The following is a 24,930-nucleotide window of genomic DNA, read 5'->3' as shown; positions in this document are numbered from 1 at the left end:
TGTTGTGAAGGCGAAGTGAAGGATGTGTTTTGAAGAGAAGTGAAGGATGTGTTGTGAAGAGAAGTGAAGGATGTGTTGTGAAGAGAAGTGAAGGATGTGTTGTGAAGAGAAGTGAAGGATGTGTTGTGAAGAGAAGTGAAGGATGTGTTGTGAAGAGAAGTGAAGGATGTGTTGTGAAGAGAAGTGAAGGATGTGTTGTGAAGAGAAGTGAAGGATGTGTTGAGAAGAGAAGTGAAGGATGTGTTGTGAAGAGAAGTGATGGCGAAGTGAATGATGTGTTTTGAAGAGAAGTGAAGGATGTGTTGTGAAGAGAAGTGAAGGATGTGTTGTGAAGAGAAGTGAAGGATGTGTTGTGAAGAGAAGTGATGGCGAAGTGAATGATGTGTTTTGAAGAGAAGTGAATGATGTGTTTTGAAGAGAAGTGAAGGATGTGTTGTGAAGAGAAGTGAAGGATGTGTTGTGAAGAGAAGTGAAGGATGTGTTGTGAAGAGAAGTGAAGGATGTGTTGTGAAGAGAAGTGAAGGATGTGTTGTGAAGAGAAGTGAAGGATGTGTTGTGAAGAGAAGTGATGGATGTGTTGTGAAGAGAAGTGAAGGATGTGTTGTGAAGAGAAGTGAAGGATGTGTTGTGAAGAGAAGTTAAGGATGTTATATACTATGAACATAAATGTACAGGTGGATATGAGCAGATAATAATTTAGACTAAAATAGTGCAAGTGACTTAGGTGTGCATAAATTATTGACATTGGCTATTAAAGTTGCAGTGCAATAGGTGAGTTAATGCAGTTGTTGAAGTTAATGCAGTTATTAAAGTTACGGTGCAGTATACGAGTTAATGCAGTTAATAGGTTGCAGTCCAGAAGATGAGTTAAAGCAGTTAATAATGTTACAGTGCAATCGATGAGTAAATGCAGTTAATTGAATTACAGTGCAGTAGATTAGTTAATGCAGTTATTGAAGTCACAGTGCAATAGATGAGTAGTTTATAGAATTACAGTGCAGTAGAAGTGGTCCATTAGTGCAAATGAGCATTCAGTTAAATATTCCTGGTGTGCAAGTGAGCAGTATAGAGTGCAAATAATGCTGTGTGTGTGTAAACAGTCCGGTAGAGCAGATAACATGAAGTACTGGTGTGTACAGTTCAGGAATGCATAGCGGCCCTGTAGTGCAATGTAAACAATGTAAACAATGTTATAGCAGCTTGGAGATAAGGTATGAGAGGTAGTGGAATCAGTGGGGGGCAGAGTTCAGTAATGAAACAGCTCTGGGAAAAAAGCCGTTTCTTAGTCTGCTGGTTCTTGTCCGGAGGCACCGGAAGCGCCTACCGGAAGGCAGGAGAGTAAACAGTGTATGAGCGGGGTGAGAGGAGTCCTTGAGAATGTTGCGAGCTCGACGCAGACAGCGTTTCTTCTGGATGTCCTCAATGGCAGAAAGTGTAGTCCCTGTGATTCGCTGGGCTGTTTTCACCACCCGCTGCAGTGCTTTGCGCTCAGCAACAGAACAGTTCCCATACTACTGCTAAATAATTTTATAATCCATGCTCACTGTATTATATTCTCTCATTGTATTCTGTATTTATTTAACTGTATATCCTGCACTTGCTAACTGCACTTCTGGTTAGACCTAAACTACATTTCGTTACACTGTACTTGTATATGTGTAATGACAATAAAGTTGAATCTAATCTATCTAAAAATACCAGACTGTGACACAGTTGGTCAGGATGCTCTCTATCGAGCAGCGATAGAAGTTCACCAGGATAGTTGAAGACAGTTGGTTCTTCTTCAGTGTCCTCAGAAAGAAGAGACGCTGGTGAGCCTTCTTGACCAGGCATGAGGTGTTGGTGGTCCAGGACATGTCCTCCGAAATGTGAGTCCCCAGGAACTTAAAACTGGAAACACGTTCAACAGCCATCCCATTTATGCGGATGGGGTCGTGCGTGGCTCCTTTCGCATTCCTGAAGTCCACGATGATCTCCTTTGTCTTGGAGGTGTTAAGGAGCAGGTTGTTAACTTTTATCTAAATAATAATGAAACATTTGTTTTATGAGCACTAATATTCAAATACAGTATTATTGAGAAAGCTATCTGTTTTATTTTCAACATTATTTTTAACAATTAGTTGGTAATTAGAATTGTTTTATTACTGGAAGAACCTTTAGTGCAGGGGTCACCAACTAGTGGACTTCAGTCTGAATGCGCTCTCAGTACTTTGATGTCATCTGCCTGTGGAACAAGTCTGTCATGTTTGGTGGCTCCTCCTCCTTCACAGGTAACTGCAGATGAAAGTGAAACTATTACAGCAGGAGCCATTTTACAGCAAAGCCTCGTTCAAGAAAATAAATCATAAAGAAGCTAAAAACACAGTAAGTATAAACAGCCTCATGTTTATTCAGTAGATTTAATATCGTCTTGATCTGAACATCACATTAAGTTTATTGGTTGAAGAACTGTCTTGAATATTGTGTTGTTTCTGGGATCAGGAAGTGTGTTTATAAACTCAAAACATTAAAAGTGACGTTTTGAAAACTTATTTTCACTGTTAAGAGCAAATATGAAGCTCAATGTTGTGGACGGACTGATGGGAAAGAAGTGTGTATTTCTGAGATGACACATAACACATCAGTATTTTGTTTACAGGTTTGAGATTAACTCTTTATATTCTGACACTGTGTGTTCATCATGAATCTCTCCAAAGAGACCAAAAGGTGAGAAATGAAAGATTTTAATAAACTTAAATGTGTTATTGTCTATAGTTAGATGTGTTTTGCTCTGACAGATGTAAGAGTTTGTGTTTAATAACTTACTTTAGTTTAAATAGTTTAGTTTAGTTTGATTTATTATTTGTGGTTTTATAATCATTAAAATGTAAAGACATTTTGTAAATGTACATTTGATACACATATACTAATTATATTTTTATGAATTATATTAAAATATGTTTTTATCATTAATATAAAGTGTTATAATTGTGTTGTGGAATTTTCTTATTCCTTAATCAAGGTGAGTCAATTTTGACAAACGCAATATACAGAGACATCAGGTACTTTGCAAAGTATTTTATTGTCGTTTAATCTGCGTCATAAGCAATGAGCATGGTGCAGAGCAAAGGCCCTCTTTCCTTCTGCACCCAGAGTATATATATGATTAAAAATGCGACACCCCCTCCCTTTGCCCCCTAACAAGAATCCCGAGCTGGTTTACGAGAAGTTACGTTATTCCAAACAGAACATCTTGGCCTCTGCTCGAGGGGAAAGGCAGAGTGGTATGACGTGTATAGAGAAAAACATGATAACATAGAAAAGAAAACATAGATAAAACTTCATAAACATATAGACAGACACATCAAGAAGCTAGACTAGAAAATTTCCATTGCATTCCCCCCTTTTATCATATATGATAACCAAAATCTTTATACTTTGACCATGTAAGATGAGCAACGCCCTTTCTCTTACAGGTTTCATTCTTCTATCTAAACAGTTCTTAAAATCCCACTAGAATTGGTAACACCACCTGCTTCAGCCCCACTCCCCAACTTTAGGCTGTTCAGTCATATCATCCGGTTCCCTGATTGCATTCCTCATGTGTTTTATAATGTCTGTGACATTATCAGCATAATCCGGAATATAGAAACAACAACTGACCCCGAGCATTTTGCACACACCACGCTTTTCTCTGCGGTGATCACATCTAAAACTAACCTACCCTGCAATCCTAATTCCCTACTTCCAAACTGTTCAATTCTGTACTTTACTTACCACCTGGTTCTCTGCACTCTGTCTTTTCTTCGGCCTTGTTGGTGCTGTTTGCAACTGTCAACAGGGTTGTGACTTTGCAGGGTGACCCTTCAGCCTTTTCCGGTCCTCTAATCTCAGAGGACTGACTTTCCATGCCTGCTCGAGTCGCATACACCACCAACAACTGTCATTCACTTCAACCTCTTTCTTTTCTATCAGTGCCAATGCACATGCCTTATTGCCTTTGCATTGCTATACTGCCATTCTCATGTCTACCTTCTAGCTCTGCTTCTCCTGCCTCTTTTTCTGCCTGCTCTGCGGCCTGAAAATTCCTTGGCTGAAATTATATCTGAAGCTTCTGACCTGTGTCTTTCCCCTTCGTCCACCACATCCACCAATACTGACCTGCTTAAACCTTCATCACTTTCCATATTCTTACTCTCATTTGTGAAATTGCTCCCGTTCCCTCATAACTAAAATTTTTCTGAGTTAGAGCTAGTCTAAAACTTTCTCCTTTGCCTTTTTATTTGTCCGTCCCTGGGGAACATAACGGCCCACATTTTCAAATTTTGTTGCCTTATCCACCACATCACCTGAGGTACACGTACCTCTACACAAATACATATTTGTTCCCCAGTACCTAGCAGAATTAGGGTAACACTGTCCCTCCCCATACCATTTTATCAAACTTGGAATATAGTGTTGCACAAAAACAAAATTCTATAATCTCTAATTTCTCGGACAGTTGATTCCCTTTGCGAGCACCAGCAGTGTCGCTCCTCCTGTCGCTTGCACGACCATTGCGAAGAGCCATTGTGGATGCCATTTTGCTGGCCTATGGTTGGAGTTGCCACTCCTTGGACACCTTTTTGCAGAGGGAGGCATGTCTTTCCTACGACTTCCTGGAAGCTGTGTACTGATTTGTCAGCTCCATTTGCTACTGCTCCTTTGACCTGCACAAATATTTTGAGAGCAAAAACACAAAAACATGTTGCCTTGTAACATCCCCCCTTTTGACGTGTGGTCTAGGCCATGCGTCAAAATCGCAAAAGCAGAGAAATTTTTGTTGGCAAACAGGTGAGGCCATTTGGGCCCCCCAAAACATTATCTGTGTATTTACATGAGCACTCCTTGCAGAATGCACGCTTATCCGGTTCTGCAAAATGTTTGCATCTCTGCAAGAGAAAGAGTTTTGTTAGTGATTTCTGGAGAAAATCTGTCTGTCTCTGATGTTGCTTGCTTTGCTGCAAGGTCAGCTTGTCGGCTTCCTGCTAAAAAATAGTTTCAGATACAAAAGTGTGTGTGTCATAGTCACACACAACAATGGCTGATGGTAGAAGAATGGCAGATAGCATATCAGCAACCTGTGTGTGATTAAGAATGTTTTTACCATCATCTTTTACAAAGTTTCTGTGTTTCCACAGTGTGCCAAAATCATGATTTACACCAAATGCATATCTACTATCTGTGTGAATGTCTACATTTTTATTCTTTGCTAATTCGCATTCGTGTGTGAGTGCAATGAGCTCTGCTCTCTGAGCAGAGAAATGGTCCCTAAAAATTATATCAATTGCTTCTTTGCTTTTGGACTTGCGATGTCTGTAATTGCAGACACGCTTTGCGGACAGCTGTCTGCCGCGGTCAGTAATTTCGTGACCCAAAAAAACGAACAAATTGTTTTGCCAGTTGGACTTTGGAGACATTTACTTTGTGTTCTTTTCTCTTATCTTTTAAACTGGAAACAAAGGCCTGCGCACCGGTAAATTTGGACATGGCACAACTTTGCCTCTTTTTTTTTTTTCTTTTTAAACTCATTAAATATTGGCCTTATGCCATTGAGGTCTTCTGATTTGAGGCTTCTGTTTTGAGGGGGTATTGCTGTTTGCGTGGATGAAAATTACCCTTGGGCGTTATCACAACAGGCTCACAGTTCCTAATCAACCCAACATAATATTTTCCTGTTACCAACAGTTGAAAGGGCACCTTTCCCAAAATGTATGGAATGTCAATACTCATCATTAATCTTTTTTTGTGTGTGAAAACACTTCAAGTCCCCTTGTTGCTGACAGACAGGCATGATTCTCACGATGGGCATGCAACAAATTTGAATATTGCACGTCGTCCCTTTTAACCCATTCTTTGGCGTGCGCACATTTGTCAGAAAAACACCCACAGCTCCCCACACCATTGTAATCAACGTCATGAGGCTCTGTGAGGCAATACATTCTACATCGTACTTACGTAATTCAAAACTACATCGTACAGCTGTACGAGCGCTGCACACGGGTCGTGTTGGTATCATGCTCAATCTGTCATCATACACATTATGACTCTGCCCAGCAAATGAATCGGGCAGCAGTCAGACATGAGAAACCTGTGTTGAAATTTGACACTCCCCAACTCGCATTGCACCCTTTTGACATAAATTATTTTACATTAGAGCCACTAGCATTTAGGGAAAACACAGCTAGTTTAGACTCTGGCAAATTTAAACACTTCTTGTGAATCACAGTAGGCTATTTGTTGCCCCTGAATCTATCAAAGATTCAAGTGGTTTGTTGGACACAAGCATTGTGCATTTTAGCAAAGTTCAGAAAGCGGTTTCATTCATCATGGAATGTGAGCTAAGCAGATCTTCGTTGCATACAGTAGGAAAAAGCATTTCTTCATTGCATATGCTAAGGGAAATCATACTCACCACCCTCGGAATGATGCCTCACCTCCTCACTTCAATCTCCCTTTTCTTTTGACCCCATTGGTCTCAGAGGCTCCGGACAGTTGTTCCGCCAGTGCCCCGTCTTTCCGCAATTGAAACATTTCTCTGGATCATAGGTGCTAGAGGGTTTAAAACCTCCTCTCCCTCGCCATCTTCCTATTCTTCCGTGTTCTCCTCCGATATTCATTAGGGCCATGTGGAGTTCTTTATCTTGTGTGTTTTTCTTCTGAAGCTCTTTCTTGTCTGTTTGTCTTTCGGCGTGTACAGCATGACGGACGATCTCACTCATTGTTGCGCGATCTGGCTCGATGCACGATTTTTCCACTTCTCGTCTCAGCTCTCCCCTTAGGTTTCGCAGAAAAGCGGATCTGAGATGTCCTTCGAACGGATCAATGTCCGGTCTGTCTGAATCAGGTTGAAGTCCAGAATGTTCTTTAAATACTTCCTCCACAGGCCATTTACCCTGTAACTTTCTCAGGTCAGATGGTTTCAGTTTGACTTTCAACAGTCTCTCTAATTCTTTCATTGAGGGTGAGAATTCTTTGCAAAATGTCAAAAGTTCTTTATACGTCGGTGCTGGTTGCGCTCTTTCCTGCTTTTGACACACCATGGGCTGTGGCATGTGTGGCACTGGTGCTGGTGGAGACACTGGTGGGGGCACTGGAGCTGCCTCGATCGGGTTCAGATGTCGGTGAGGAGGGACACAATCATCCTCCGGTTGGTGTTTGCAACAAGTCATAGATGGGGGTAAAGAAGACAGAGGGGTTAAATCATTATACTCAAGAAAAACAGGGTACAATGGAGTTTTCGGTGGTGGCAGTTCTTCCAATGCCTTTTCTCCAATTCTCTTTAAAATCTATCTCGATTTAGAGTAGTCACTTCTCTTTTCAGACTCTTTAAAATCTATCTCGATTTTGAGTAGTCACTTCTCTTTTCAGACTCTTTAAAATCTATCTCGATTTTGAGTAGTCACTTCTCTTTTCAGACTCTTTAAAATCTATCTCGATTTTGAGTAGTCACTTCTCTTTTCAGACTCTTTAAAATCTATCTCGATTTAGAGTAGTCACTTCTCTTTTCAGACTCTTTAAAATCTATCTCGATTTAGAGTAGTCACTTCTCTTTTCAGACTCTTTCAAATCTATCTCGATTTAGAGTAGTCACTTCTCTTTTCAGACTCTTTCAAATCTATCTCGATTTAGAGTAGTCACTTCTCTTTTCAGACTCTTTCAAATCTATCTCGATTTAGAGTAGTCACTTCTCTTTTCAGACTCTTTCAAATCTATCTCGATTTAGAGTAGTCACTTCTCTTTTCAGACTCTTTAAAATCTATCTCGATTTTGAGTAGTCACTTCTCTTTTCAGACTCTTTAAAATCTATCTCGATTTTGAGTAGTCACTTCTCTTTTCAGACTCTTTAAAATCTATCTCGATTTTGAGTAGTCACTTCTCTTTTCAGACTCTTTAAAATCTATCTCGATTTAGAGTAGTCACTTCTCTTTTCAGACTCTTTAAATTCTATCTCGATTTAGAGTAGTCACTTCTCTTTTCAGACTCTTTAAATTCTATCTCGATTTAGAGTAGTCACTTCTCTTTTCAGACTCTTTCAAATCTATCTCGATTTAGAGTAGTCACTTCTCTTTTCAGACTCTTTCAAATCTATCTCGATTTAGAGTAGTCACTTCTCTTTTCAGACTCTTTCAAATCTATCTCGATTTAGAGTAGTCACTTCTCTTTTCAGACTCTTTCAAATCTATCTCGATTTAGAGTAGTCACTTCTCTTTTCAGACTCTTTAAATTCTATCTCGATTTAGAGTAGTCACTTCTCTTTTCAGACTCTTTAAAATCTATCTCGATTTTGAGTAGTCACTTCTCTTTGACTGTTTAGCGCTAAGTAGTCCCCCCTTTCTTCAGACTGTTCAGAATATTTTCAACTCACCGTTTTTCACTTTTGTGCCTTGCACTGAGTTCTTTTGGGATCACGTCAGCTTGGAGTCCGGAGTAGAGTTCTCTCGTCCCTGTATGGGGTTAGAGCTGGATTTGCTATGTCCAGGATGATCAGTCAACTCTAATCTGTTCTCCATCAGCCTTGTGATCCCATGCCTCGTCGCCAAATTGTTGTGGAATTTTATTATTCCTTAATCAAGGTGAGTCAATTTTGACAAACGCAATATACAGAGACATCAGGTACTTTGCAAAGTATTTTATTGTCGTTTAATCTGCGTCATAAGCAATGAGCATGGTGCAGAGCAAAGGCCCTCTTTCCTGCTGCACACAGAGTATATATATGATTAAAAATGCGACACCCCCTCCCTTTGCCCCCTAACAAGAATCCCGAGCTGGTTTACGAGAAGTTCCGTTATTCCAAACAGAACATCTTGGTCTCTGCTCGAGGGCAAAGGCAGAGTGGTATGACGTGTATAGAGAAAAACATGATAACATAGAAAAGAAAACATAGATAAAACTTCATAAACATAGACAGACACATCAAGAAGCTAGACTAGAAAATTTCCATTACAATTGTGTGAAATATCTCATTAATACAAGTGCTTTATTGAATAATGCATTACACTGAACATGAAGTAAAGTGTTGTAATGTTGTTTTAGTTTGACTGGTGGAGAATCTCCTAAACCCAGCTGTGTGTCCATGAAGAGTGAAGAATCAATGCATCAACCATTTAACTTCAGTTCAGGAGACTGTGATGATCCAGATGTGAGGTGAGAACAGTCTGATGGTTTAGACGAGTAAATCACTTCATCATCTTTATTCTCTGATCTGAGTCTGTGCTGTTGATGTTACAGCAGATATTCACTGAACACTTTACTGACAGATACACACATTAATCCATGTGTTCACTGTATGAAACACATATTTCATTTATTGTTACATTACAGAAACACAACAAATGTCTCATACAAAGGGAAGCACATGGAGTCTGTTTTCCAGGTGAGTGTGTGTGTGTCTGTCTGTCTGTGTGTGTGTGTGCGCGGGGTCAGCCGTGGCCTAATGGTTAGAGCGTTGGGCTTGTGATCAGAAGGTTGCCAGGTTCTAATCTCAGTGCCAGCAGGTCATGACTGAAGGGCCCTTGAGCAAGGCACCTTACCCTGATTGCTCTGCAGTAATGTGCCACTGTATAAAACTACTTGTAAGTCGCTTTGGATAAAAGCGTCTGCCAAATGAATAAATGTAAATGTAAATGTAAATGTGTGTCTGTGTGTCTGTGTGTCTGTGTGTGTGTGTTTCTGCGTGTGTCTGCGTGTGTGTGTGCGTGTGTGGTTGTGTGTGTCTGTCTGTCTGTGTGTGGTTGTGTGTGGTTGTGTGTGTGTCTGTGTGCGTCTGTGTGCGTCTGTGTGCGTCTGTGTTTGCGTCTGTGTTTGCGTCTGCGTTTGCGTCTGCGTTTGCGTTTGCGTTTGCGTGTGCGTGTGCCTGTGTGTCTGTGTGTCTGTGTCTGAAATGAGGTTCAAGGAATTTAGAAAAACTGTGTTCACTAAAATGAGCATTAAAACCTTTTTCTGCCCTCATAAGAAAACAAAATCATGTGTGTTTGAACAATGTTTTCAGGAGCTTGAGCACAAACTCATCTCTATGATGAAGAAAGAGCTGAAGATCTTCAAGAGTCAACTGAGTCCAGATTACCCATCATGCTCTGAGAGAGAAGAGGAGGATGATGAAGATCAGTTCAGAGTCAGAGAGATGTTTCTGAAGATCACACTGAACGTCCTGAGGAAGATGAAGCAGACAGACCTCGCTGACAAACTACAGAGCAGTAAGAGCTCTCAGTCATGTGACTATGACATCACTTTACCTTCAGACGAACAGACACAGTGTCTGTATTTACTGATGATTATTAGTGAAAATACATTTACAGTTAATAAATCAACACAATAGAACCATGAAGCTTTTTGTGTTCATCTGATGTCATGATCAGCAAAACCTTAAAACACTCTTAAGGTCAAATATAAGAACAAATTAGCCAAAAATATTCATGTGGTTTAATAAGCATAGAGAGCTTTACTATATTAAATAATATTAAATACATTACTGTAGAATTAAGGATTTTCCCAATCGTATAAATTTATTTTTATTTATATTCCCTTTGTTTATCAGAATTGGCCCCTTTATACACGAAGAAACACAAATCCAGACTAAAAGAGAAATTCCAGAGAATGAATGAAGGAATCTCAAGTCAAGGAAGCTCAACACTTGTGAATGAGATCTACACAGAGCTGTACATCACAGAGGGAGGGAGTGAAGACATCAATAATGAACATGAGGTGAGACAGATTGAGACGGCATCCAGAAGATCAGAGACACAAGAAACACAAATCAAATGTAATGACATCTTTAAAGTCTCACCTGAACTAAACAAACCAATCAGAAGTGTGCTGACTAAAGGAGTCGCTGGAATTGGAAAAACAGTCTCTGTGCAGAAGTTCATTCTGGATTGGGCTGAAGAAAAAACAAATCAAGATCTTCACTTCATATTTCCACTTCCTTTCAGAGAACTGAATCTGATCAAACAGACAAATATCAGTCTGATGGATCTTCTTCATCAGTTCTTCACAGATACAACAGAACTGAGATCAACAGACTTTGATGATTATAAAGTTGTGTTTATCTTTGATGGTCTGGATGAGTGTCGTCTTCCTCTAGATTTCTCAAAGAATCCGAGTTTGTTTGATGTCAGAGAATCAGCGTCAGTGGATGTGCTGCTGACAAACCTCATCAAGGGGAATCTGCTTCCTTCTGCTCTGATCTGGATCACCTCTCGACCAGCAGCAGCCAATCAGATTCCTCCTGAGTGTGTTGATCTGATCACAGATGTACGAGGATTCAATGACCCTCAGAAGGACGAGTATTTCAGGAAGAGAATCAATGATGAGAGTCTGGCCAACAGAATCATCACACACATGAAATCATCCAGAAGTCTGTACATCATGTGTCACATCCCAGTCTTCTGTTGGATTTCAGCCACTGTTCTCCAGAGAATGTTGAGTGAAGCAGAGAGTCCAGCACAGATCCCCAAGACTCTCACTCACATGTTCACACACTTCCTGATGTTTCAGATCAAACTGAAGAGTCAGAAGTATGATGGGGAATGTGAGGTAGATCTTCAGCAGGCTAGAAAGAGTCTTGAGTCTCTGGGAAAACTGGCTTTTCAACAGCTGGAGAAAGGGAACCTGATCTTCAATGAGGAGGATCTGAGAGAGTGTGACATTGATGTCAGAGAAGCGTCAGTGTACTCAGGAGTTTGTACTCAGATCTTCAGAGAGGAGTTTGGACTGAACCTGGGGAAGGTGTTCAGCTTTGTGCATCTGAGCGTTCAGGAGTTTCTCGCTGCTTTATTCAAGTTTCTGTCATTTCTTCAGCAAACATCAGGACTATTCAGTTGGTTCAGATCAAATATGAGTGATTTACTGAAGAGTGAAGTGGACAAGGCCTTACAGAGTGAGAACGGACACCTGGATCTTTACCTCAGATTTCTTCTGGGTCTCTCACTGGAGTCCAGTCAGACAATCTTACGAGATCTGATGACACAGACAGGAAGAAGCTCTGACAGTAAACAGGAAATAGTCGAGTACATTAAGATGAAAATCAGAGAGAATCTCTCTCCAGAGAAATCCATCAATCTGTTTCACTGTCTGAATGAACTCAATGATCATTCTCTAGTGCAGGAAGTACAAACATATGTGAACAGAGGAGATGAGTCTAGTCTTACTGGAGTCCGTCTCTCTCCTGATCAGTGGTCGGCTCTGGTGTTTGTGTTACTGAACTCAGAAGAGAAGCTGGATGAGTTTAATCTGAGTAAATATGATCGATCAGATGAAGGTCTTCTGAGGCTTCTGCCAGTGATCAAAGCATCCAGAACAGCTGAGTGAGTCATTTACCTGCAGTTTCACCTGAACATCTAACAGTCCACATTACTGTAGTTAATGTCCTACAGAGACACAATAAAACATGATGGAATTGTTCACTGCATCTATAGAGTGAGAGCTGCTCTCTTGTGGCTTTTTTCTGATTTTCATTCATTTGTTTTTTATTTATAATCGTCTGTCAGGGTTCAGTTCTTGCAGTGATTCTCTATCAGGTGCAGATGTTGCTTCAGCTCTTGTGCAGATGATTCTCATTGTTCAAACATTATCTCTTCATGTGTTTATATCTTCACTGTTATCTTGTTATTTGTCTTTCAGTCTGAGTCGCTGTAATCTGACAGAGGAAAGTTGTTCATCACTGGCGTCAGTTCTCAGATCAAACTCCTCAAGTCTGACAGAACTGAACCTGAGCAACAATAATCTGAAGGATTCAGGAGTGAAGCTGCTCTCTGATGGACTGAAGAATACAAACTGTAAACTCAAGAAACTAAAGTAAGAAAATCCTTAAAGCAATAACGTGTGTTTGTATAATCAGTCGAGGTCCTAATAATTTTGTTTTTATACTGACAATTTTTTATAATCACATGTGACTCAAGTATTTTTGCCGTTTCACTCTTGTTGTGTAAATTTGATGTAGTTACACTATTTGTATAATGTTTCCTCTTGGATAAACTCATTCTGCTTGTATTAATTCTTATTTGTAAATCCCTTTGGATACAAGTTTTTATTAATAAATAGAAATGCAATGTATGGAAAGTTGCTCTCCATTAGCATGAAGTTAAACATTACACTGTTTTGTTGTAGACACACATTCATGTTTTGTTGAGGTTTTCTGTCACTCATGCTAGAAGTTAAGCTTTCATTGAAATGAGATCAAATTATTTTGATTATAAGTGTCTTACTAAAATTGTAACTCACTGTTATCTTGTTATTTCTCTTTCAGTCTGAGTGGCTGTAATCTGCCAGAGAAAAGTTGTTCATCACTGGCGTCAGTTCTCACATCAAACTCCTCAAGTCTGACAGAACTGAACCTGAGTCTCAATAAACTGAAGGATTCAGGAGTGAAGCTGCTCTCTGATGGACTGAAGAATACAAACTGTAAACTGAAGACATTAAAGTAAGAAAATACTTAAAGCAATAAAGTTAAATGTATGTTTGTGTCATATAAATTAAATGGAGGTCCTTATAAAAGTTCATGTGAATCATCTTCATATAATGTTGCTGATCATAGTGTAAGACTGTGGTTCTCAACCTTTTGCAACTCATGGCTCACTATGGACTGTTTAAAAGAAATCTGAGGACCACCTTTGTATGAATATGATATATGATAGTATGAACACATACTATTAAAGAGTACATATACTCTGCTGTTAATCGTTTATGCCACAGAAGCAGACTTTGTCAAATAAGCTATACAGTATACATGAAAACTGTTGTATAATCATAGAAAAGACTTAACAGGTCTGTTTCGTGACCATTTATTCCTGTAACAATAACAGTGCAAGTCAGGCCAGCCCGGGTGTTTTGTGTTCAAATGTCTCTGTAAATTTAAGGATTTTAGCGCATCGTTCGACAAAATTTCTACACATAAATCCCACTGTGTCTTCGGCTTAGTCTCAGTGCCGACCATTATAGAAACAAACTTAATGTATTCTGCCGACGGCTGTGAAGGTTGCAGTTTTTTACCATTGGGAAATATATATTAATTATAAATAATATTTATGACGATAACCACATGACGAGTGGGAGAGAAACATGGACCCTTTTTAAATACTTTTAAATACTTTAAATTGAAATGGGATATCTGAAATAAATGAGGATGAAACATCCGTCCATATAGTGTGCAAATCCATCAGTGAAACGGCACACTAGAGCATATAAAATATTTAAATAATCAGTAAATGATTAAAGTTAAATATTAAATAAAAAAGCTCTTGTTGCAGTGACAACTTCAGTCAGTCGTGTATAAACCCTAACAGGCTGTGATGGCTAAGGCCACACTTATTTAGGTGAATTGACCGAAGGTTCCTTTATATATTATTTCTTTAGGAGAAATTGGGTTTTTGTCTTTAATATTTGGTTTCTGTGTGTTTATACAATGTTTATTTTTTTCTGTTAATATACACCCAAAAGTATTGTGTAAGTTGCATGTTAACTGTATGCGCGCATTGAACACCTGCTAGTGGGACAACATTTCAGTACTAGAGTGCACGCTAGTGTTTGAATAAATGACTACACCGATACGGGGTTAATATTCTTTATTTAGATATTTATTTAATAGTTAAAACAATTATGTATCTTACCCGTGATCCCGCCTGGTTCTGTGGCTGCAGCATGGGACAAAGGTTGTCTATTAAAGGGCGCGGCATTTCCTGATCACCATTATATCCTGAGTCAGGCATTATGGCAAATGTAGTTGGTACCTCCCTATGGGTGGGGATTGTTTATTTAAACTTCTCTGTTAGAGGTCATTGTTGTGTTTATTGTAACTATTTGCTTTGTTGCATGTGATTCCATGTATCTGGGGTTTGGTTTATGTATATTATATATTTGTATTGAGTTTATTTACTGAACTGAGACCCCTGCAATTAGTAAATGGAATAGCCCATGTGTTCAAATAGGGTTGAATTTTCGGTGGGGAGTTAGTTCTGGTGAGGGGTCCTGTGAGAAACATCTGAGACCCAGAGCCCAATGTGGAGGGTTCCACTGTTATATCTTGTCATTCCAATTTTATTTTGTTCTGTTTTTGTGTGCACCGGTGGATAGTGCATGAGTTTGGCGGTTAATAATGAACCCCATTGTACATTATATGAGTGCCTCCTGAAAATTTGTGGAAGAACCCTCACACAGGCCTTAACAATAGTGTACAAAAGGCTCAGGTGGCGAGTGTCACTTCCACCAATCAAAACGTGCCGCGTCATCAGAGTGCTGTTTAACAGGGTAAGGCTGCTGCCTAATGACATGCCCCACTTCAATTCCTATGGAGGGATCTAAAGCCAGAGCAAGAGAGTTAGCTTGGACAACCTCCCTTATGTTTTGAAGAGCACAGCATTGAGTTAAGACAGTCTGCTTTCTGCGCATCAGTAACTGCAGCAAGGCTCTTGCCAATGCCTGAGCAGTACAACACACTGTCAGAGTACATAAACACCTGTGGCCAGGAGCTTCACCGGGCGGCCTACACTTCATGTGCATGTGCGAGTCATTTCCCACTGAGATGGGCCTTCTGAAATCTGGTAAACCGGTGTTAGTCACAAGCAGACTATCTTCTCTTGCCCCTGAACTCGACACTGCTACAGGGCTGATTCCTTTTATGGGGCGCTTGCACCATTGTGATGTTCTGGAGGCAGATGCCATACAACCAATTGTCCTCGAGCCTCAGCATCCTGTCACCAAGTTAATCATACAGGATTACGACGAGAAACTTCACCACCCTGGCTCGGAGCAAGTGTTTGCAGACATAAGAAGGACATACTGGATTTTAAAGGGCTGTGAAGCGGTCTGACGACACTAATGTCAGTGTGTAGAGAGCAGAAAATGCCCGTCCGGAAGTCCCCCTTATGACCGACCTTCCCCTTACCAGGCAGAGAAACTTTAGACCAGCCTTCTATTCAACAGATAATTTCTGGAGGCACTACCTAAAGTATTACCTACCCAGCCTCCAAGTCAACCAAAAGTGGAAGTCAGACAAGAAGATCCTGGAGATTGGTAATGTTGTTATGATTTTGGATCCGCAGCTGCCTGGTGCCCTCTGGCCAGTGGGAACGGTCACACAGGTGTTGCCAGGCTCAGATGGCAGAGTACGAGCAGCCAATGTTGAAGTTAAGTGCAGAACCTACACCTGTTGCTCGACTCGTTCAGCTCCCAGCCTTACCGGAAAATGATTAATGTCAGTTTACAGACCTTTGAAAATGAGCAAATTCAATATTTGAGTTTGGGGGTGGCTGTACAAAACTCAGGTGTCGAGTGTCACTTCCACCAATCAAAACGTACCCCGTCATCAGAGTGCCTCATTCAAGGGAGAAAGCGATTGACAGCTAAGCAAGTGCACAGCTTGAGCAAGAAGTTGTTATCATCAATCATCATTGACTATTCAATGCTTCATTCCTTTCATCCTAATATCGTAATAAAACTTACATGTTGACATTTTCCAGCTGCAATAAATGCACGTACAGAAGATGTGAACAGGAGCGCAAACAAACAGATGTTTATCAGCAACCGCGGCAAACCCTGCCCTCGCTCCGACACCAAGCAAGCGGGTCACAGCCTAAATGACAGCCGGTTTACTTTATGTAACTGTTCATTTCACAACAAGATCCATCGCAGAACACGCAGTAACCTGGTTTTTGACATGCAGGCCCGTGCTCGAACTCACCAATGGAAACATATGCCAATCATTTTTGTGTAATGTTAAATATTTAATTGAAACAATCTAGAATTGGAAGCCTACACATAGCAATCCTGATCTAATTTTTATTAAACCTAAATTTGTCACAGTGACGTGCACTACCGCTGGCGGCAGCTCACCACCGTCATTGCACTTTACCACCTCAGTCACAGCCGCCGTCACAACCTTAATTCTCACTTCAATGCTTTTGCTTTGCACAGGACTGTCTCCGACATCTGATTTTCTTTTCAGAAAATGAGACATTTTACAGTAGCCTAACATAATGTACTGCAACATAATTTATATCTGAAAGTCGTAACGTGTTAGTTCAATCTGATGTTGTGACGTTTTATACATTTGTGACGACATTCAAATATAAATTGACATTTAGATAATGCATCTTGACTCGACTTTAGTGTTTCTTTAACATGTAAATTCATTAGACTTATTAAATCATTGACACATTTTATTGTTTTTCGGCCCACCAGATGGCGCTCCGAGGCCCACCAAACGGCCCACCGGTTGAGAATCACTGGTGTTATAGAGTGTTCACACCAAACGCAGTAAATCGGGCTATTCGCGTGTAGTTGGACACTTGAACATTTTGAGTTTACTCGCATCATTCGTGCCTGAAATTCGCATCATTACAGAGGCAAATTCGCGTCATGGGAGGGGCTTCTGCCAGGCAGCTTCAGTCTCGTTGCGAAATGGCAGACATGGATTTTGTTGAAAGGGATGCTGCGCATTATGTGCTTTGGAAAGCTGAAGAACGACGTAGACTCGTTCGCCGCCAGACCCATCAGATCCTTCGGAAGCGCAGTCCTTCATTGTTGTTTCAGATTTCTGCCTCCGCTTGCTATGTCATAATCACATCACTGCTAGAGCAGGCTCCTGATTGGTTAATGCAGCGAGAATTTTCGGCAAAGTTTATATTTTTCAAACTTGCGCGATTGGCGTAATTCACACCGCAATGTAGGTCTATTGCGTCTTTGCATTGACTCGCACTTAACGCTTCATTCGCGTTTGGTGTGAACACTATAAGAGACACAAGAGTAGTTGCTTTGCCATTACCCTTAAAATTGCGCATGAGCTATTTTTTAGGCAATACGATAAAGGAACATTTAGCTAAACTGCAATGGGAACACTTTTTGTCAGATGGATTGGATTGGATTCAATTTATTGTCATTACACACATACAAGTACAGTGCAACGAAATGTACGCAGAGATGGCATTGTTAAAGGAAAACGCTGTCATTATGCTTTTGTTCTTCGGAGCCTTTTCATCTGATGACAATCCTTCTGAAAGAGTTGATTTCTCGACGTGTTGAAGCGGACTGTCCCTCGTCAGTGACTTCCCCTGGCGTCTCAGCGGTTCCAGAGGTGTAAAAGAGCAAATTTCTACAGCGCAGGAGAGGCACCTTTGGCTCAACCTTGCCCAGATGTGGGATGCCGGGAAGGTCCGCTTTCTCGATGCTCCCATCTCGCAGAGTGGGCTGTTTGGTGAGACCCGCCGCTGGCCGGCCGCCATCTGGCTGTAGAGGTCCCGTTCAGGGTCTGCTCCTAAATAGCCCCGGCCACCTTCGTCGTCGTCCCCGGTTCCCACCTGATCCTGAGACTCTGGCCTGGCTACGTGCCTAAAGTTCCCACTTTGAATCCAGCACGCGGTCTCCCTTTTATACCTGGATATCTGGGGGCGGAGTCCGGCATGCAAATTTCATTCGCCAATTTCATTGGCCTTTTCAAAATAGTCAGAAGATGAAAGGTTCTCAAGACAAACCCCATCTGTCTAATCGACACAACGTCTCGTTCCCTCCATCAGGGAACGGCTGTTACATACGTAGCCGAGACTTTATAAATCTTCAAACAAATAACCTGAATATTATACCGACTATTCTTGGTATTATTAAAAAAGTTACATTAATTTATCTAATTGAATTTCCTTCTCTCTTCAGTCTGTCTGGTTGCAGTATTGGATCTGAAGGTTGTGTTGCTCTGACTTCAGCTCTGAGATCAAACCCCTCACATCTGACACAACTGGATCTGAGTGATAATAAGCCAGGAGATTCAGGAGTGAGGCTGCTCTATGATCTACTGAAGGATCCACAATGTCAACTACAGAAACTACAGTGAGTTACTGATTCAATTATAATTTTGTTATAAACTATTTTGTTTAATTCAAGTGACTGACGAGTATTTTTACAGTTTATGTTTTGCTTTTTCACTCTTGTTCTTGTGTAAATTTGATGTAGTTGCCAGTGGCGGCGTTTCATCAAAACCTCGGTTATGGCAAAATTTCCTCCAAACAACAGCGATATTCCAAAGTAACGTCACCATAAACCATTGTGACAATCACTTCAAACCCACAGCCAGATGTTGTCATAACAAACACAAACGCCTACATTAATCGGCTTTGAGTCTAAAATAAACACCAAACATTAAATCAAATGAACAGCTAACATTATTGAATATAAAACATGTCTCACCTTGTCACAGTGCAGTTTATTGTTATTGTTCAGTAGCGGCGAGGTTGAAGCAAATTCTGTGACATTCAGATAATCCTAAAAGATTCACCTGAACAAATAACACGCAATAAAGCAGTCTAAAATATTTTTATGGTCTTTTATCAGGCCATTTATTTTATATTTCTGTTCTGTGGCGAGTACGTCCTCTCAATAGAACAAAGCGAGTGAAACGCTGGAGCGAGGATATGTATGAGGCGCCGTATAGGGTGTAAATCAAACTGCGCGTATGAATACATATATAAAAGCGCGCATACACACATATACATTGCTCAGATATACATGTATAGTATTGGATGTTCAAGCAAACACATATGAAAAACATGTCCGCACTAATGTGAAATCCATACCAATACATATTATGTTAGTAATGCATGCATGTACACTTTTTCACGCATACATATAAACTCGATGCGTGTAAACACATATATAAAACACTCGCACATACATACAAACTCCGCACACACACACATATATAAAACACTCGCACATACATACATACAAACTCCGCACAAACACACATATATAAAACACTCGCACATAGGCTACATACAAACTCCGCACACACACATACATACAAACTCCGCACACACACACATATATAAAACACTCGCACATACATACATACAAACTCCGCACAAACACACATATATAAAACACTCGCACATAGGCTACATACAAACTCCGCACACACACACACATATATAAAACACTCGCACATACATACATACAAACTCCGCACACACACACATATAAAACACTCGCACATACTATACATGTATATGTGAGCAATGTATATATGTGTGTATGCACGCTTTTATATATGTATTTGTGGCGGGTGACGCGAGGGCAATAAGGGGGTTCAAAGTTTTACCATGGATAAGATTGTACCATTCACACTCCGACTACGCCACGATGGGAATTTCACCCAAAGACTTAGAATAAACCCCAACGAAAGGCACACACAGGTTTGTATCACTCAGTGTCAGAGACATGGGTCATCGTACAAAAATATATTTTATTGACAATATTTAAAATGACAGTATAAGAAGGATATGAGGGACTTTGCTCAGGTGTGGAACACTACAAGGGTTAGATCCAGGTCCAGGCAGGGACGAGGGCACAGAGGCAGAGAGTCGTGGTGTACCACCCACAGATGCAGGACCACTGCACGTCACTGTGCACACACACACACGCACGCATACAAACAAACACTCAGGTGTTAATACCAAGCACTACACACGGTGAGAAAGATACCATCACCCCGATAAGAATCCTCTGCCCCTGGTGCTCAGGCCCTGCTAACACACACAAAAAGGGATACATCAAATACAGAAAACCCTTTGGTAGATGGGCGGATCATTCAGGCTTAAAGAGAAGATCTAAATAACCAATATGGTATTATAACTAATACATTGAAATAGACCGTTGTTTGAGACTAAACCCCAATGTCGATGGCGACAAAATATATAAAGAAATCAATAAAGAAACAACGCAAACTTCAGACAAAATTATTAATCAAACAAACCAGTCCAGCATTTTGAAACAAAATAGGGTTAAAGAAATAAACTTTTCAAAAAAGATAATTAGATTTCCAAAACAAAATAGCGAACATTTAACTTTAGAAACAAAATTAAATACAAATGAAAAAGAAAACAAAATAAATTGGAATGGGAGAAAGCAAAGAGTGCAGTTTTGATTTTAGCACAATCCTTGTAGCCAAGAGCAGTCCAACGAAACAAAATGCTAGAAATCAGTTGACGGTTAACCGTTGGAACAGGACCGGAATAGAAACAGGACAGCACTGCGGCCGTAAATGAACACGGAGCACCCCGACTTGAAAACAGTTATTGCCCTTTACGGACCTATAAACAACATGAGATTGTTACTCTACTAGATAACTTCTTAACTGAATACCTACATATAAAACTAATACATACCTATCAAAGAAAATGAACGTAACTTTCTCTGGAGGGGAACTCAGGTTTGCACAACTGAGAAAGGGTAGGGATTAGGACACCTTAAATACAAACTGGCACTTCAAAACATGCCTTTCATACAATGGAGCACGATTAGCAAGAGATTAGCAACGTCTCCCTACCTTCAGTATCCACATCCAGTACATGTAAACAATAGCGATAGTAATGGGCTTGCACAGCGGTAGACCAAAGCACGCTCTCCAAAACAAAGCGGTGTCTCTAAAAGGCATATTAAAAGAACGCACTTCACATAAAGTGCACTACATGAGCTAAAAACAACTAGTAGCGCTTTCTTACCGGCTCGGGTGCTCGCATCCGGTTTCCAGGAAGCAGTGACGAAAGCGCGTTAACGACGCAGCGATTCCAACGTGACGCCTGACAAGCGGTAAATGCTTTGTTATTTTATAGCCCAAACGCGCAGGTGATAGGCTAGAATGGCCATCAATTACGAAGATGAAACACAGAAACGCCCTTCCTGCCACATCTACCCCACCATTCTGAATCGGCGCCCCGACGATGGACTGAGGCCAATTACAAAGATACCACTCTATTTTATTAACTCCAAGGCCTAAACAAAGCTGAAATGCTGTTGGCTACCATCCCAGAATCATCGGTTACCTCATTCCTTACGTCTCCCACAGCCCGAGGCAGACGATGCAAATTCGAATGCTGACCCGCTCCCGCTCGACTCGAGCGGCGAGGGGAGACAACCCTTTCATTATGGGAACTAGGGTCGGTCTCACTTCCGCTCTCCATAGGTTCTACAACCCGTTCCTCTAACTCCAAAGTCGCACCACCAGGAGGTAGGTCTACCGGCCATAGTTCTTCCTGCACCTCAAGCTGCGCTGGGCGCCTCACAATCCAAGGCCCTATACCCTGAACAATCTGAGGGATCTCTGGTGCCAATACCATCAAATCGTCATCGTCTATCCCTTCGTACTCTTGCGGGTCATCTTGAGCTTCTACAACCCCAGTAGGCTGGTTGACAGGTGTAATGTCCCTCCGGACACAAGCTTTCAGCAGAGAACGATGCACTCGTCGTACCTTGCCCAAATCTGCAACCGGCGCAATAGCATACACGGCACCTCCCTCCTCCGGGGACCGAATCACCTTATAAGTCACTGAACTCCACAAGTCCTGGATCTTGTGGCGACCCCGCACTGCATGATCTCGTAAGTAGACTAACTGACCCTCTGAAAAGGGTAGGTCCCGGACATGTTGGTCATGCCGCCTCTTACGACGGTCGGCCGCAGCTTTCAGCCGCTCACGTGCCCCCTCAAAGGCAACTTGTAACCGCCTACGATGTTCTATGACCCAGCTGTGTACGTTTCCGGCAACCGGTTCCGGCACTCTACCAAGCAAAAAGTCTACCGGCAACTGAGGTTCTTGACCGAACATTAAATAGTGTGGAGACTCTCCTGTCACTTGATGGGGGGTGGTGTTATAACAAAATATAACTTGTGACAAACAAGACACCCAGTCCCTCTTTCTAGGGCCCGGCAATGTTCGCAGCAAGTTATACAAGGTGCGGTTAAACCGCTCACACTGCCCATTACCGGCAGGGTGATATGGAGTGGTACGAGATTTCTTAATCTGATATAGCTCGCAAAGCTGTCGAATAAGGGAGGACTCAAAATTCCGGCCCTGGTCTGAGTGAATCCTGCCAGGAACACCAAATTTATAAAACCACTCTTCAACCAAGACCTGGGCTACGGTCTCAGCTCTTTGGTCTCGTGTAGGCACCGCCATAGAAAATTTACTAAACACATCAGTCATCACTAATACGTTTTCCTGTCCAGAATGTGAGGGTTCAAGCACAGTAAAGTCAATCGCAAGGACTTCATTAGGCTTTGAAGCTAATAAATGGCCCATAAAAGCCCGTGCTACTGGCCGACTATCCTTGGCGAGCTGACAACGTTCACATTCTTGACACCAAAGGGTAATATCGGTCAACATATTTGGCCAATAGCACCGCTGCCGAATCAACTCACTGGTGCGTTCTACCCCTTGATGGCCATGTTGTTGGTGGAGCTGCATCAGAACCTCTTCCCTCAAAACATCAGGCAACACTAACTGGTAACACTCTTCACCTCCATCAGGGCGAAATATCTTCCGATATAACACTCCTTCCCTTGCCTCTAATCGATTCCATTGCTGGAGGAGAGTCAGACATGGTTTGGTCAACTGATGCCGCTCCTCAGGTCCTGGACGCTGGCCCTGCTCCCAGAACTTTATTACCGGTCCGATAACGGGATCAGTCTCCTGCATAGATCGCAGGTCAGGGGCAGAATAGCCTGGCAACGCACTCACTACCCTCACATCTGCCTGTGCAGCACATCCTATACCAATGGCCTGCTGTAGCAACTCAGGGACAACAACGCCTGCAGCCAAACCCTCGAGCTGACCTCGAACAACTGGGTTCTGGCGAGAGAGAGCGTCTGCGTTACCATTGCTCCTTCCTGACCTATATCGTATCTCGAAGTCGAAAGCAGCCAACTCTGCGGCCCAGCGTTGCTCCGTGGCTCCAAGCTTCGCTGTGGCTAAATGACTTAAGGGATTATTATCCGTGAACACTATGCACTTGTGCCCTAGAAGATATTCCCTGAATTTTTCCACCATGGCCCACTTGAGTGCTACAAACTCTAGTTTCATCGAGCTGTAATTGGTCATATTGCGCTCAGTGGGCCTTAGGCTACGACTGGCATATGCGATGGGTTGGGTTTTCCCTTCAAATTCTTGGGACAAAACTGCCCCCAGTCCCCCATGACTAGCGTCTACTTCTAGAATGAAGGGTTTGGAAAAATCTGCGTAAGCCAGTACTGGGGCAGATGTTAACCTTATTTTAAGTGCCTCAAATGCTGTCTGACAGTCCTCGTTCCAGACAGGACCCAAACTCTGCCCTCGTCGCTTACCTGATTTACCTCCCAACACTTCAGCAACTAGCTTATGCAGAGGGGCTGCCAACTTTGCAAACCCCTCCACAAAGCGCCTATAGTAGCTTGCAAAGCCAAGGAAGGTTCGTAACTCTGAGACAGTCTCAGGGCAACGCCATCTTGCAACAGCCTCAATTTTACCTGGATCGGTTGCCACCCCTTGCGCGGATATGACATGGCCCAAGTACTTGACTTCTGGCCTGAAGAAAACACACTTCTCTAGCTTTGCCTTGAGTCCTTCTCTCTCTAACCGACTCAAGACCATCTCTAATCTTTCTAGATGCTGGGCTACAGAGGAAGAAAACACAACAACATCGTCAAGATATAAGAGCAGGGACTGACACCGCTGATCACCAAATAGTCTCTCCATTAACCTCTGGAACGTACTTGGGGCATTGCAAAGTCCAAAAGGCATGCGGTTCCATTCAAATAATCCAAACGGCGTACAAAACGCCGTCTTGGATTTATCCTGCTCGGAAACAGGAACCTGTAAATACCCACTGGCCAGATCCAGTGTAGAGAACCAGCGAGCCCCCCCCAGTGAATCTAAAGATTCCTCAATTCGAGGAAGGGGAAATGCATCCTTCCTAGTCCTGGCATTCAGATGACGGTAGTCTACGCACATACGCAGACTACCGTCCTTCTTTTTAACTAGCACAATTGGCGATGCATAAGGACTACAACTTTCACGAACTATTCCAGCCTCCAACAACTGATGGATATGAGTTTTTACAACCTCATATTCAGAAGGGGGTATCCGTCGGTATCGTTGACGCACTGGGACATCATCCAAT

General features: G+C 41.7%; 2 protein-coding genes across 3 annotated transcripts in view; both read left to right on the top strand.

The window, feature by feature from the left end:
• The window catches only part of LOC306891788 (uncharacterized protein), a 213,279-nt gene that overhangs the window by 1,953 nt on the left and 186,396 nt on the right, over positions 1 to 24,930 (top strand). The gene's annotated exons all lie outside the window — the stretch shown is intronic.
• LOC306891765 (NLR family CARD domain-containing protein 3-like) overlaps positions 2,279 to 24,930 on the top strand; it is a 29,580-nt gene continuing 6,928 nt past the window's right edge. The window contains exons 1-9 of one of the 2 annotated variants that reach the window (XM_079452282.1): positions 2,279 to 2,364; positions 2,639 to 2,706; positions 9,055 to 9,165; positions 9,343 to 9,394; positions 10,010 to 10,214; positions 10,556 to 12,323; positions 12,640 to 12,813; positions 13,265 to 13,438; positions 18,658 to 18,831. In XM_079452282.1, the coding sequence (XP_079308408.1) occupies positions 2,681 to 2,706; positions 9,055 to 9,165; positions 9,343 to 9,394; positions 10,010 to 10,214; positions 10,556 to 12,323; positions 12,640 to 12,813; positions 13,265 to 13,438; positions 18,658 to 18,831 (2,684 nt within the window). In that variant the 5' untranslated portion in view covers positions 2,279 to 2,364; positions 2,639 to 2,680. The remainder of the gene's footprint in view (positions 2,365 to 2,638; positions 2,707 to 9,054; positions 9,166 to 9,342; positions 9,395 to 10,009; positions 10,215 to 10,555; positions 12,324 to 12,639; positions 12,814 to 13,264; positions 13,439 to 18,657; positions 18,832 to 24,930) is intronic. The other variant, XM_079452283.1, reaches the window with a different exon arrangement.

Source organism: Barbatula barbatula (assembly GCF_947034865.1).
Source record: "Barbatula barbatula genome assembly, chromosome: 3".
Classification (NCBI taxonomy): domain Eukaryota; kingdom Metazoa; phylum Chordata; class Actinopteri; order Cypriniformes; family Nemacheilidae; genus Barbatula; species Barbatula barbatula.
This window is presented reverse-complemented; position numbering and strand designations above follow the sequence as displayed.